General features: G+C 43.0%; 1 protein-coding gene across 4 annotated transcripts in view; it reads right to left on the bottom strand.

Annotated features, from left to right (window-relative positions):
* TRIM67 (tripartite motif containing 67) overlaps positions 1-15,642 on the bottom strand; it is a 33,202-nt gene that overhangs the window by 5,016 nt on the left and 12,544 nt on the right. Inside the window, exons 5-9 of one of the 4 annotated variants that reach the window (XM_015857937.3) lie at positions 14,918-15,077; positions 8,073-8,230; positions 6,022-6,160; positions 4,567-4,870; positions 168-330 (exon numbers count right to left, since the gene is read on the bottom strand). In XM_015857937.3, coding sequence (XP_015713423.1) covers positions 168-330; positions 4,567-4,870; positions 6,022-6,160; positions 8,073-8,230; positions 14,918-15,077 — 924 coding nt within the window. The remainder of the gene's footprint in view (positions 1-167; positions 331-4,566; positions 4,871-6,021; positions 6,161-8,072; positions 8,231-14,917; positions 15,078-15,642) is intronic. The other 3 variants (XM_015857939.3, XM_015857938.3, XM_015857940.3) reach the window with 3 other exon arrangements.

Genomic DNA, 15,642 nt, shown 5'->3' with positions numbered 1-15,642 from the left:
CAGCAGAAAATCATCTGTGAAGGCCCAGAATAAGTAAATGACAAGCTGTGGAGCTTCTGATCCAGACTTAAGTCATCAACTATATTTATAGGATGATACTATGGCCAGGGTCACACAACCCCCTTTACCTGAACGGAGTAGGTTGCACTGAACTATGGAAGACTTACCTGAACATTTCGGTTGAGGCTTAGTGCAGGCATGAAAACACCCTCTATGTTTTCAAAAGCCGGAGGCCCTTGCTGCTGCCCATTTATGTAGAAAGTCAGGTTATGCTTATTTAGATCCAGGAGGACACCGACGGTGGCACCTTTGGAAACTCCTCCTTCAGTCCTAAGGTACAAATGCACACAAAGGGGTTTAGTGTAGACAGAGTGCTGCACCGCTGCTGTTCTCTCTAGGACATGCAGTCTCAAAAAACAAGGGGAGAATGAAGCAGCATGGCACAATATTTATCCCTGCAGCACTCTGACTGTGACCATGCCACACCTGATATACCACATTCATCAAAGCTTAAAAGGGCTGTCATAAAGAGAAATGAGGTCCATCTCTCCTCCAGTTGTAAGTTAAGAGGTGAAAATGGTGTCCAGATCCCTTGGGCTGACAAGAACTGGGCAGGTGAGCAGATCAGTCTGCTGCTGAGTGTGCAAGGCAGGACTTCTGGAGGTACAGCTCCTGAGAATGCCCCTGCTCTAGAGCACTGATAATGCACAGCAGGGAATGCAAAAGCAGAACGCTTGTGTCCTTGGCACTCGTTGGAATCACTCTGCCTGCTGGCACCTAGAGGCTCATCTTGGCAGTCTCTAAGGGGATCCAGTTTTCCAGGGTCCGGGGAGCCCACATAGGTCCATAGGCACAGGTTTTAGGGAGGAAGGGAAGCTGGGGCTGGTTAGGGACAAGCACAAGTCTGTGACCAAGCTGCTTCAAGAGCTGGGGCACAGCTATTAACGTTGGTGCTAATTGGCTGTGTCAGGAGCAGCTGCTGAGAGCTACCGCGGTGTCAGAGCTTGCCAGGGCAGACCCAGCCATTACATGCATGAACGATTTGACATTAACATGCTTTGATTTGGGGGTTAGTCAAATCCAATACTGCTTAAAAGAGCGTTGAGCAAGAAATCTACTACATATGCAGATTGGCCACAGGCACCACTGCTTTGTTAATGTCACAGGGGCTCTGCGATGGATTTACAGCCTGACACAATTTGTTCAGGCTAAATCAGATTTCAAGTCATTTGCATCAGGGAAGGAAGTGATTGTCTTTTGTACCACAGGCTACCCTTGGGCACATGAAATTCACAAGGTAAATGCAGTTTCAACACAAGATTTATCATAAGGGTTGGCATATATCATGAAGGAAAAAAAAAATACAACTAGAAACATCGTGAAGGGGAAGAAATGTTCATCGTGTCCACTAGGTGTCACAAACAGGTTTCCTTTGGACTAAATGTGGCACTTGCTCTCCGTGATAGCGATGGCAATATTGTGCTGTCGTCTCTATTTAAAGCTCTTCAAACAATAACAAAACAGCTGAGAATCGCCAGCTACATTCTCAGATATGTAAGGTTTATAACGATGTGGTTCTCAGCTGCCTTAAATTTATTTCTGGTAGTATAAGCATTAACCCATTTGTCTTTAAGCTCCTCTCCACAGCTGTAAACATATTATTTTCCAACACAAGTTAGGACACTTACCCATCCTCAGGATCTTAGTATTAGGCTGTTTGTATTAAAAGCATTCAATCATAACATTCATAATGGTTCTGTGGGAAGTGGCAGCACCACAACTCAGAACTATCTACAAATGGGTTATGGTATTTCTTTTTCCTTTGGTGGGGAATAGCTGTGATCGTAGTGCACCATGTTTTATATCATGCATTGTTTTAAAATAGATTTTATGACATCTTTCTAAATGGCATCGATTCTCTTGGGGAAACAGCTTTGCCTTTTTGAGAGGACGATGCCCTTTCCAATATAATAAACTAATTTGCTTCTAGCGAGCTAATTAGCCGTGTGCTACACAGTGACATTGACTGACTTCTCTGCAGCTCACAGAGAACACCATGCTGGACAGGAGCTGCTGCTGGCGAGGTACACAGCCCAGCCTGTGTCAGCACATCCAAGAGCTAAGTCCTTACTGCAGTGCCTTTTTAATGGTCGTCATGCTATGGGCTCCTGACAGCCTGCAGGCTGTGTAAGGGGAAAACACAGCCACTTGCTACAATGCTTCTTCAATGATGATCCATTTGTGAAGACATGTACCATTCTTTCATTACTCCAAGTAAATCCCAATTCTCACACATCTTTTCACACAGCCCAACAAACATTCATCTCTGTGCACAAGGATCAGTGATGAGAACTTGATGTTGAGATCTCCACAGTTAGTAATGAGACTCTCTTCAAGCAGGGAGCTTAAAGATTAGCTCTAGATTTTGACTTTCCTCATCTTCCAGCATAAAACATAAAACAATCCAGTGTGATTTCAATCACTTTCTTCATGTAACAATGCAGTGGCTAGCTCATTCCTTACAGCATGAGATGCTCCTGCCTTTGGGAACATTATGAGGAGCAAATACTGCCATGAGAGCCTCTGAGCAATGGGCACACGGCTCTGACATGAGCTGATTACTTCCAGGAAAAACAAGGTGCCTCACAGAGAGCTATGTCCCTGAGCTGTCTTCTGAACTGGTGTTTGCTCAACCTATTTTCAAAGGTCTCTCTGGGTTTGATAGCATTCATCTGTTCATGTCTTTCTTTCTAGCGCTGCTGAAGACAAGCCCAGACTGTCAGTTTTTAAGGATGTAGGCAGGTCCCACGGTGCATGAGGTGAGTGAAAAGAACAGAAAAGTGCCCTAAACCTGGCAGGTCCCATGACTGGGTCTTTGAAGCTCCCCAGCTGAGGCTAGTAATTTATTTATCACTCTAATTTAATTTTGAGTAGATTTGAATGGATGAAATGATTATTAAGATACAGCCTCCAATACAGGAGCGTCTGAGAGGCTAAAAGCTGGCAGGAAATTTTCTTCGGGTGGCAACAGTGTGCTCTCATGGCCTTGTCTCCAGTGGGAAAATGACGAGGCAGCAACAACTGTTTTCACAAGACTACCACAGTTAACGAGTTAAAAACTGACCTACTTGACTGTCACAGTTAAAAATATAATGCTTAGACCTAATTTCATTGAAGCGCGTGTGATTCCATGAGACTGCATGCCCTTTGTCAGTGTGTTTCACTTGAAAGGATATTCCATTGGTCTGCCCATTCCTTGGATGTGCCTGCAGAATCTTTGCGCTTTCCCTGGTAAAAACAGGGAAGCTGTTGTCAACATAAAGCGTTCCGTTTTCCTGTTGAAGCAGGATGATTGGAAATTCAAAGTATTTCCACAGTTAGTGCTTCTCAGAAGGAAAGATTTTGCTTGTTGGCTCTTGTGTTGCTTGTGGGAAGGCGAACGTCTGTGACCAAATCCATAAAATAGGTTTCTGGGACAGCAGCACACAGAGTGTTTGCCAGCTTTTTTCCAGAAAGCATAAGCTGTTTCGCAGAGCATTAAAATTAACACAGCTTAACATTACTTCCACCCTAAATCAAATCAAATCAAATCAAATCAAGATATTAAAGGAACAGAGAACCTTTGGATGTATTCATTACCGTGATGTTATTTTACTCTACATTTACTCAGGACATGGTTTCTGTATCTACTTAGGATGGGATCTAAGGCCACTGGGGCCAATGAAAATATTCACCTTTACTTCAGATAACTTTGGGTCCAACTACAAAGTTCTTCCACCTGTCTGTAACAAAACAAAACTGCCTCAAACAAAAATTACACTCACTTAAAATACAAGCATGTTTTAGAGTACGAGTGACTATTCAACAGGAGACATTACAAGCAGCTTTAGGATACCATGAATACTGGTACAAACTTCTCTCTCTAAGAAGATAATAGAAAAATAATAGATAATAAAAAACACTGCAAACCTCCCTTTTAATTATGTGATATAACAGAAACAACATCTGAGCTCATGAGTATGGAAAACCTGCAGGGACAGTCAGTGGAAAACTAAACCAAAACAGATTCCCAGCCTGCCAAAGACCTGCTGTATATCCTCAGTCACTTGCTTTGTACATCCATCTCCCATCACAGCAAAGTAGGTATACAATACAGTGCTACCCGAAATACACATGGAATTTAGGATCCTGAATCTCAGTTTTTAGCTGAGATCTTCTCAAGGGCCTCATTCCCTGTAACACACAGCTGACTTTCAACTAGGGCCTGAGCCTCCTTCTGAGCACAGAGAGTGAGCAGTACATTCCTACAGGAAAAAAACCTGCTAGGAGAGGATAACATACACAGATACAGATTGCTAGGGGAGAAGATGCCATTGCTGTCACCAATGATTTTTAAGAACAGGTGATGCAGACTTCTGTTAGGAATAAAATAACTCTATTTGGCAAGGAGATGGACTATGGCTTGCTGAGATCCCTTCCTCAGATGACAAGCGACAAAAGCAATCAGCAAGGAGAGAAACGTGCTTACCGGTTACAGTTTTTAAGTTTTTTCAAGTCAGTGCTTACCGGTTGGTGTGAGAATTGCAGTGCATGAACCAGCTGCGGTTGTTGTCAACGTACATGGCCCACGCCTTGTCATCCTTGCCTAGCATGATGTCCTTCACAACATTAATCCTGGCAATGCCAAAGGCTGGATCGGGATGGTTGTCGTACCGGTCCACGTGCAGCTCCCAGTAATGAACGCCCTTGGAGAAGGCGGCTGTGCCAAGGACAACGCGGTCATCGTAACTGCTGCAGGTGGCAGTCTGGTTGTCGTTCGACAGCACGATGTCCCTGTGAGCCGAGGAGGGGTCGAAAGTGAACCATGCCACTGTGTGAGGGAAAAGGAGAGGCAGGATTACAGCAGAACGGGCTGCAACCACCCATCAGCGACTTTACTTTCACTAGGAAGATGAGACTGGGATTTCCTAAGACCCCATTGCACTCTCGAATAGCAAGGATGTTCTTCCTTGTTAAAAAAGGCAGTTATACAAGATTGCTTTGCACTGTGAGCTGCTCAGATTGCCTTTTGGTGAGTGAGAAAGAATGCTTCATGCAATCTGCACAGCCCAGTAATACCTGAAAGTTGCTTTTCAGTCCATTTGCCTTGAAGGTGCTATGAAGTGTAAATTACTCACATGTCTTATGCCATCTGTGCCTGCATATCGGAGTGTAGGTTTCTAAGGGCAGTGACTTTCTGTTCTCACACGGTAACAAAGAAAGTCATTGAGGAAACAAAGGCTTCTTTATAATGTAGAAGGCATTCGCAGCTGTGAATTGGTTCGGGATTGCCTCTAGTGGAAATGGAGGACCAATGTGTCCATGGTGGTTAGGACAGATTTCATCACTTTATCAAAGGGGGGGGGGGGTGGGGAAATCCAACTAGAAAAAGCTCTTAAAGTATAAAAATTTTATACTGGCCTATTTTGGCAACACAGCATAAAAGTGCATGTGAGGACAGCCCGTACTTCCCAATTCATTACGGTATCATTACTGAAGATGAACTTGTGTAATGCCCGCATGGATGTCAACTATAATTACAGAGGAACAAGCATGAATTCCCATCTCTGTCTTATCAAACCTTGCTGTGAAATTGAAGCAGTAAGTGAGGAAAAAAATAAATTCCAAATTTTATGGAGACGTGGAGACAGAGTAGCATACAAATACTCAGTGCCTAATGGCCTCCGTATGCTAAAACAAATTAAAAACTTAATTAGACCCCCAAAAGTAAAATTGCACTTATTTGAAACCTGAAGTATTACCAACAATGGAAAATCCCCAAAGGCGTGAAGAAATGGGCTACCTGACTATTATCATTAGTGGATTTAGGTCTAGGTTGTTCCCCGAGAAATGGCAGGCTCAGTGCAGCCCAAATGCACCACAGCAGCAATCAGAATACACCCACAGCTGTGTGTGATCTTGGCACTGACCCTTGACAACATCAGTCATTTGCGTGCAGGTTGGATTCACCATCAAACTCACCATCTGATGTCTGTAAAATAACTGTCTTGCTGTACGGACCAACTCCTGATGAGTTAAAAGCTTTGACTCTTGCATTATAGGTGCTGTTGAAATGAAGGCCATCGATAGTGCAGAGAGTCTCCTTGCCAACGTATACTTCCTAAAAACACACACACACACAAAAACAACTGTTCCTCTGTGCTTCATGATCACATTTGATCACATTAGGACTTGTAAACATAAATCACAGGTAAATAGCTTATAATGGCTTCAGAGAATGCAGAGTGCGTGCTGTTATAACATGAACAGCTACAGAAGTGGATACAAGAGGTAAGGTCAGCACTGGAGACATTAAAGTGAAGGTAAAGCTAAGAAGGTACAGCAGTAAAGGAAACATACGGAGAAAGATGAACTGAAAGTAGCCAGTCTTGTTGCACTTGGATATACAAACCTTCAAGAAAATGGTCAGAAAACTTACACTGAAATGGTATTTCTGAGAAGCCTGTAGTTTATTTTTCTGTGGTAAAGTGTTCTGCTTGGAAAACACAACCCTTGAGCTATAAGGATTGAGACTGTATTGTATCCTTTCAACACAAAATATTAAACAGGCAGCACTGGCAGTTCGAAAACATTATAAAACCCCACACACAAATGGACCAAGATTCATTCACACCTTGGATATGAACCCCCTGAAATCTTGTTTATTCACAAGTATTTATTTAGATGTGAATAATACTTGAAATGTTTTATCCAGTCCACTGGAATGTGCCACACATCACCTCTAACACCTCATTCATTATGCCACTTTTACCTACTGACTGTGTCAGCAGCTCCTGAACAAAGGAACCTTTTCACATCTCCAGTGGAAGAGCCCAGCCTCTTCAAACACATGCCAAATGGTTCTTGGACCAAGAAATTGAGACATTCCAGAAACACTGTGTACTTTTCAAAACTCTGTACCAACACTGCTGTTTTTTTTTCTAATGAGGAGCATCCAAATGAAGTGTCTCTGCTGGCTGTGGTTGTAGCAGTCTGGCACAGGGAGGCAACTGAGGGAGGTCAGGCAGGCCAGCAGCAGGCCACTTTCTGCTTTAGTAACCCTCAGGGTTCCAGTGGGAAGTCAGTTTACAGCTCCTGGACAAATATCATCCCATGTTTTGGCACGATTTCCCATTTGTGAAGAGAGCAGATGTGCTCTGCTCTTCAGTAATGATTTCAAGGCACTCGCTTTTAGGGATGGCATTGGCTTAGCATGGTCTTGAAGTAACAGAAGCATGAACAGCAGCAGGAAGCCACAGCACTGCAGACCACTGCTTCCAAGAGGATGTGGCTGGCAGAAAGCTGCTTGAATTATTTCTGTGGTTTGTTTTTTTGGAACACAGAGGGAGAGGATGGGAGACAGGAAGTATTCAGCACCCTCAGGCATAAGCAAGCAGTTGTGGAATCACACTGGAGTTCAGGGAGAATGGCACTTGGGATATCCTCCCATAGTTACTAATGCCTCTGCAGCATATCTGAGGAACACCTCCCCCAGCCTTGTATCCCTTCCAGAGAAAATATTTAGCAAACCTGTTTTGTTGTTTTTTTACACAGAATACCAATTTAACTCAGAAAAATGGGAAAAACTGAGTTGCATTTCCAGACCAAGAGTCTCATATATCGGATGGGGCCGCTATGGACAGGCAAAAAGAAGGACTTCAAAGAAAATCTTTGATGTGTGGCATGAACCACTTTCAGCTCTTACAAGCTGGTATGTGATTTTCTGTAGGGGTGTTTTCCAGGAGGGACATGAAGTAGATATGGCAGTGACTTGAAATTCCATCTTTCACGTCCATAAGGGCTCTTTGCCAGTACCCCAGGAAAAGTTTCAACCAAGCTTCCTACCCAAGCTGGGACTCCTAATGAGCAGAAACCACAACCAAGGCTTTCTGCATCTATTTAATGGAAGCAGGGACGCTTTGATAAATTGCACCTTCTCTGGCCCCTCCCCTGCCCCCAGACACAAATATATCTATTTCCTGAGGAAAGTTATATACAAATAAATACAAATAAATGCTGAATGAAATTCTCACTCGGAATTGGCCACCATCTCCGTCATCCAGTTCCAGGATATAACCCTCCACTGGGTTGTGGCTCAAAGGTGGCATCCTCCAGGCCAGCGTCACACTGTTGTTTCTGGTGCAACACTTCTCCAGCTGCAGTAGTGGGACGGGTGGCACTGAAACAGGAACTGAGTACAGATTAGTGTAGCTCTGTCCTAGCTCCTGGGGCTGTGCTGGGAGGAGGACCACAACCACTCACTTCTTTCACTTCAAGGGGAGTCAATGTTAGCGGGCTATCATAGGATGGTTTGAGTTGGAAGGGACCTTTGATCTAGTCCAACCCTCTAAGAGAGCCCTTGAAACAAAACCCAGTAAAAAATAAACAACAAAATGTCATGACTTGGCTAGACAAACCATTTGGTTGAAATTATATGTAAATTAAAACATATTTGGAAATAGTTCCAGTTGCAGTGTTTATTTAATTCTCTAAGTTCAGCTGACAAAAGGAACGTCTATCACAGGAGACTGCTTGTAGCTCTGTCCTTTCAGAAATTACAGCTGCAACATCACCTACAGATGTGTTCTTTTACAGTCTGGCATAGGAAAAGCACCAAGAGACTGTTGAGAAGCATTTAAAAATAAAAGCAAACAGAACGTAACATTCAGCCGTGTCTCTGTGAGGAATGAGGCCCCCACCACACCTCCACTACCACGCACATCTAAACCCTCACTGTTTACCCCTTGCTGTAAATTACAATGAGAAATTTCCATCTCTTGGTGAGATTTGGCACGTGTCTTGTGCAAAACTGAAATCATACACGATAAGTGGGATACACGTGACGTACAAGCCCTGCCTGTTCTTCTGCCCAAGGCTGAATTTCAGTGCTAGGATCATTTCTTCGGAGCTGCATGGCGTCTCCAAGGAAGCTGAGTGCTCTGAGCATTCATTGACTGAGCTCTTATCTATGTCAATTTACTCTTCTTTTATATACTCCACTTGGAGCCTCTAGTTTGTTTTCCTCCTCTGCCTGCACGAGAGCTAAGCCCTTGAGCTGTTCTTTTTGTCCCATTTAACCTCTGAGTATATAAGAAAAAAAAGGACTGTTCATGCTTCATGCAACAAACACTGTAGAAATATAGGGGAAATGCCCCTTATTGTGTCAGGAGTCTAACGCTTTACCCCCACATTGGAAGTGGGGCAAAAAGCCAACTTCCCACTAGTGATAAATAATACAGAAGCTACCCTCTGGCATTAGCCATCACTGCAGAGAACCCGAGTGGTTAGTAACCCAGCAGATCAAGCACAGTCTGTTACAAAGGAGCTCTATAAACCAGCTCTTGAAGGACTTTCTGCAAAATGAGAAGGAAAAAAATAGCCACAAAAAAAGACCCCCATCTTGTTGCTTTTTCTTAGTGTTCAAGAATGCTTCAGAGGGTACAATAAATAAACATCTGCTTGTTTTTTACACATGAAAAGTTCAGATTTTTCTCTGGAAGGCGCTATGAAGTAACACAAATGTGGCACTGTGGGATCCAAAACATGGAGGGCAATGAAATCAGAGGTAAAGGCAATTTTAAATGAGTTAGGTAGCTGGCTAACACTCTCAGGAGGCACTGACTGGGTACCTCCAATTTCCAAGTCTCCTTCTGGCAGATCTAGATGAAAAACTCATTCTTGAAGCTTATGAAGTCCAAAACCACCAAAATTCCTGAGCTGTTCAGCCACTCAGAGGTCCAAGGGTAAGAAAATCCCACAGAGAAGGTGTCCAGCTTTTCTGGATTAGGCTTGTCATGCTTGCCCTCCTGTCTGCCTCCTGGTGCAGCTGGGCACAGATGGGCAGAGATTTACCCTGACCTCAGACTTCTGCTGAGAGGAAAGAGGGTAAACTCTTGTGAAAGTCATAGCAGGTATGGAAGGAGTTGAATAATTGGGACGCTGGTATACACTTCAGAGTGAAAAGCCATAGGGTGGCACTAAGACAAGACAAATGTAGGTTAACTACCAGAAAAGAAGAAGTTTCAGATGTTAAATAACAGCACCGTCCCATTTATTGCTCAACTTAAAACTCCCCTGGAGAGTTTTTGAAGGAAAAGATTAAAAACATAAAAAGAGAAATGACACTGCTTTGGCACAGCAAGACCTATTAATGAGCTTGAATAACATCCTGCTATTTTAAAAGGGCTCCATACAGGTCATGCTTAGCTAAAAAGTGTGCCTTGTGTCAACCCAAGAGTTTCAAAAACACATTCCTCAACGCATTGTGAAGTTGATCTCACTTCAGAATGAAATAGGGCTGTTCTAAGATTTTGTTATTTGCCATCTTGACAAAGCAAGATGCCCACTACCTTCCCAGATTGATTTTTAAAGACGTGAATGCAGTGGGAGAATGGGACTCTTAGAAGCATGAAGCATCTTTACCGGGGAACAACCTGAGTCACTGTTGTAGCAAGAGCACTATGAACAGTGTCATCAAGGGAGAAGGAAAGACCAGAGGCAAAGACCTGTTTGTGATGCAGAACAGGCAGAGCCAGAGATAAAACCTAGTATGAAGCAGTACTGTTTTATCAACAAGGCTGTGCAACTAGTGTCTGGAGAAGCAGAGAGGCTTTGCTGAAGATATCTCTGGGGAATCCTCAGGGACTGTAATGTGGAAGAGGGAAGGAGCCATTCCTGACAAGGAGTATACAAGCGACTGCTCAGAGGGGGTGCAGAAAAGCAAAGGGTAGTGACATTCTTTCCTATGTTGTACCTAGTCTCCATTTTAGAACAAATAAAGACTGCATGGCAATTCCAGCTGTTTGAACAAAGCAAATGAGGAACACATATTATTTGCCTTTCTTTATCACTTGAACTGAGAAAATGCGTCATACACAGTGATCCACTCATTGAAGAAAGAGGATTTATGTGCCAAGATACTCAGAAAAAAAGCAAGAGGGAGAAAAAACACTCAGATGGAGGAAGAAGATTTCAGAAAGATCAGCATACCAGCAAATAGTAGAGCCATACACATGTCTCAGCAGGTCAGCCAGCCGGGGACTGTGGGACTCTTACCAAAGCAGTCAGTGAGATGCTTTTGCCAATCTGATTGCTTGAGCATCACTTCTGCATCTATCACATTTCTGGCCCCTGCACATCTAATTTGGTACTGAATTGCTTTTGGTTTTTGTAAAAAGAAAAAACAAAATACTCCCTGATCTTTATTTGCTGAGATTGGCTTTAGATGTGGGCTTACAGAGTCCACCAGTAAGGTACATGAACAAGTCATCAGAGCAAATCTAATGTGATTTGTTCTCATTTTCATTCTTCTTTGTTCAACATAGTGAATCAATGTTTACTTACAAGCAAGCTTTCATTCTAAATGACCCATGCAAGCGCACTGAGGTTGAATGAGGCCAGAGCTTGAAAAAAAATCTAGAAATTCAGTCATGCACTAAGCGTCAATAACAGTATTACGGACCTTGGGTCACAAAGCATTTGTCATGAAACATCCTGCAGCTGGGAAAGATGCACTGACCCTGTTCTAGTTGGCTCTCCCCAGAATCCCTTTACAGATGTTCTCTGATGTCTGCAGTGCATCTACTGTTGCCAGATCAATCTGTACAGTGAGTTAGTAACACTCTCCAATCCCCACCAAGCATTTGGCAAGGAGTGATGACTTGCAGGTGTGCTAAGATTGGAGTAGGTAAGAATAGAGAAGGAAGAACAGAGGTGAGGAGACACAGATTTTTTGTGTGTGAAGCTGAAGGCTCAGAAGCCCCACTGATTTTGCTGCGGCACCCTGCAAACACCAGCTCTTCTCACAGCAAAGTGATTCTCCTTATGCATCCAAGCACTCATTTTGTGTTGCCTGTATTTTGAGATGCAAGACCACTAATGCATAAGAAGATAACACAACATCAGTCGATGTCCATAGAAGTAAATATGTCCAGAAGGATGCCCATGGATGTAAATTTCAGAAACAAAAATGCCAACAGGTCAGACTGAGTAATATAAATAGATTTCTAGCCATAAGCTGGAAAATATAAATGCATCTGTATATACTAAATTATCCTTGGTACCTATGGATGTTTGCTCTGCACTAGTCAGTCACTTGTGCTGCTCAGGCACATGGGGGTGCAAAAGGAAATAACACAATCCCTAATGTCTCTGCAGTAATGGTGCTCAGGATAAACAACACCAAGATGTGCAAGATGACACCAAGATGTGAGAGATGACACCAAGCTTTGTGGTGTTCCTGAGGGACATGATGCCATTGAAAGGGACCTACACAGGCCTAGTGGTTCAACAAATCCAAGCATAAGGTCTATCACCTGGGTCATGGCAATAACCACTACCAATACAAGCTGGGGAATGGAAGAATAGAACACAGCGCTGCCAGAAAGGATGTGAAGGTACTGGTGGATGGCAAACTGGACATGAGCCAGCAATGTGCCCTCACAGCCCAGAAAGCCAACCACATCCTGGGCTGCATCAAAAGGAGTGTGGGTGAGGGAGATCCTGCCACTCTACTCTGCACTGGTGAGACCTCATCTGGAGTACTGCATCTAGATGTGGAGTCCTCAGTACAGGAGAGATGTGAACCTGCTGGAGTGCCTTCAGAGGAGGGACACAAAAATGAACCAAGGGATGGAAAACCTCTCCTACCAGAGCAGGCTGAGAAAGGTGGAGCTGTTCAGCCTCGAGAAGAGAAGGTTCTGGGAAGATACCATAGCAGATTTTCAGTATCTAAAGGGAAGGTTTAAAGAAGAAGGGGACAGACACTTTAGCAGTGCCTGATGTGATAGGACCAGGTTAAATGGTTTTGAACTAAAAGAGAAGAGGTTTAGATTGTACATCAGGAAGAAGTTTTTTATGATAAGGGTGATGAGGCACTGGAACAGGTTGCCCAGAGAGGTAGTGGGAGCCCTGTCCTTGGAGACATTCAAGGTCAGGCTGAAAGGGGCTCTGAGCAACTTGACCTTGCTGCATACATCCCTGTTCATTGCAGGGGATTTAGACTAGATGACTTTTAAATGTCTTTTCCAACTCAAAGAATTCTGTTTCTACAATTCTATAAATGGCATTTCCACTGCTGTTTGCAGTATCTGAAGCCAGGCCTGGCCTTCATGTGCACCAGCTGGTGACAATGCTGGTAGGACATGAAGCATACTCCCCAGTCAATGCTAAGATAGCCCCAGGAAAAGCCCCTCCTGAGGGCCAAGTCTTTAAGTGCCACTGGGAGCAATACTCAACCTGGTCTGTAACCTCTCTGCAGGTTTAAGCAGAAGCAGTCCAGTCCTGCCCTCTGCATCTCAGGCTATGTCTAGCTCAGTGGCAGAGCTTAACTGTGATTGTACATCAGATGGGGATGTCAACAGACTGCAGTATCTCTCATAGAGCTTCAGTGAATCTGGCTCAATTAAAGTCTCTAAGTCCTCCAGCTTACTGACAGATGAACATCCAAAAGCCAAATGCCTAAGCTGCTCTCACCTCAAGTGACCTTTGGTTAATTACCAACTTAAGTGGATAGTTTAGCTAAATTCTTTATTTATTTGGGAGGGAGAGTGGTGGAAGATTAGTATTAAATATATTTAATAATAAATATGGCCAGCATTAGATATAAACTGATTTTAACAGATAAATGCAAAGAGTATTTGGAGAAGTTTTATCAGTAATACTCCTCTCTTGTCTGCTTTGCTGGCTGCTGTCATTTCAGAGAAGCAGCTCCCAGACAGTTTTTGACAAACTTCTTTAGCACAGGCTGTTTCTGTGAAGGCACAAGCCACTCCTAGTGAGCTGACGGTGGCCTTTAACTGTTTACCCATTGTTTCTCTGCACATTCACTTGCTAAGTGATCCACCTCAATTACTCCATCTTGAGTATCATGGGTCCAGAATTAGGCCCAGAGGGACCAGATAAACTGAACATATATCCTTACACTTATTTAGAAGAAAAAAACAACGAAAGCTGATGTACAAAACACAACATCCAACATCACAACAAACATGAATGCTCTTAACTCATTCATTAACTTCTGAAAGCCTTTACTCTGTCATCTGCTGTGTAACTAAGGCTTGAATCACCAGAGAGTGAAGATCATGGCACGATTCCCAGGGATCACAATGGGCTTAACACCTAGATAGCCTATGTATCTCTCTAATCTGCTCTTTATAAACCAAGTACATTACAAGCATATGATTGTTAATGTTTTGGGTTTGTTTTGTTTTTTTTTTTGCCGTTGGCATCTGCTGTTTATCAGCTTCTGCTTTTAAATAATTTCCTTAACCTCCTTTTCCTTTTTCTGCATCCCTCAGGATGATTCTGACACCTGGAATCAAGGAACAGTACAGCTATTGGATTACATTCCTTCTGAAACTCTCTGTCTCCCAGTTTTATTTTAATCATGACACAGTTTTCATACATGGGTTTATAGGGCTTATTTCCCTGTAGGGATTATTTTCCTATTCCAGCGCATGTGTGCTGAGGGGAATATTTATTTACAACATTAACTGTTCCTGACAAGATGGGGATGACCAGTATTTCAATTAGCTGTGTTCAGCCTATGAACGCTATAAAATGGCACAAAGTTTCATGCATTTAACTTCTTAATCATTAAAGCTAACAGACAGTCCTACTATGAAGAATTTATCTTCTCAAACATTCAACTGCCCCTGGCATCACTGTTTGACTTTGCTGAGGTCACTGCACGCGAGGTGAGTGCACCATTCTAGGGAGCACCCAATAACCTGAATTTGCTTGGAAACTTCTTAGAGATACCCAGTAATCTCAGGTCGTTTCTCTTTCCTTCCCCTGCACTTTCCTTCTTCCCAGGGCAATGTCAACACTGGCATGAAAAACAGGAAAAAAAAAATTTAAAAAAATCACAAAAGCTCACCCCTACATTTCATCTGAATAAAATCCAGCTGATGAATGGCTTGCAGTAAGGGTTCACTATCCAGCGTCAGGTCAAACTCAGCAGACACTTTTGGTTCCAAGGCTCCTTTGACCCACTGTTCCTGAGATACCTGGACACGTTTGATTAAAGCATCTGAAATCTGAAAGAGACCATCAGGCTTATGATGAAACTGCAGATGGAGCAACACGTCAGAAGACATGAGAAGTGATGGAAGAGCTGTGAGATGCAGCATGAGAAAAACAGTAATACAACAGCATGAGAGTTGAGACAGGATCCTGTAATTCTGAAGGGAATTCCATTTGTGTTATATCCTTTGGTCTCCTTCTTTCCAAAAACATTCTCATCTTAGAGGACAAAAATAAAACTGCATTTGTAAAGGCCATTAGTATTGTTGCATATCAGATCTCTGAATGCCTCGTGCACTTCAGAACTCTGCTCTCTGATCTGCACTGTATGGTTTTGCTCTCCTAACAGCAGTCGCTTAAAGAGAGGCTGACAAGTCAGAGGGTCCCTCTGTATAGCAGAGATGATTCAGTTGAAAGGAATAAAAAATAAATAAAAAAATCAAAGGGAAAGAAGGTGTTTATTTCGCACAGCAAGGGAGGTAAGTTGTCAGATAGATTTCCTAAGAACACAGTTGACTCACTATTATTACATCAAAACACAGTTTTGTGTTTAAATCTTTGTTCTTGGTCAGCTTATAG

Source organism: Coturnix japonica, chromosome 3 (assembly GCF_054131305.1).
Source record: "Coturnix japonica strain WE chromosome 3, WE-NBRP24, whole genome shotgun sequence".
Classification (NCBI taxonomy): domain Eukaryota; kingdom Metazoa; phylum Chordata; class Aves; order Galliformes; family Phasianidae; genus Coturnix; species Coturnix japonica.
The sequence above is the reverse complement of the archived record's forward strand: the minus strand, read 5'-3'. Positions and strand labels throughout refer to the sequence as shown.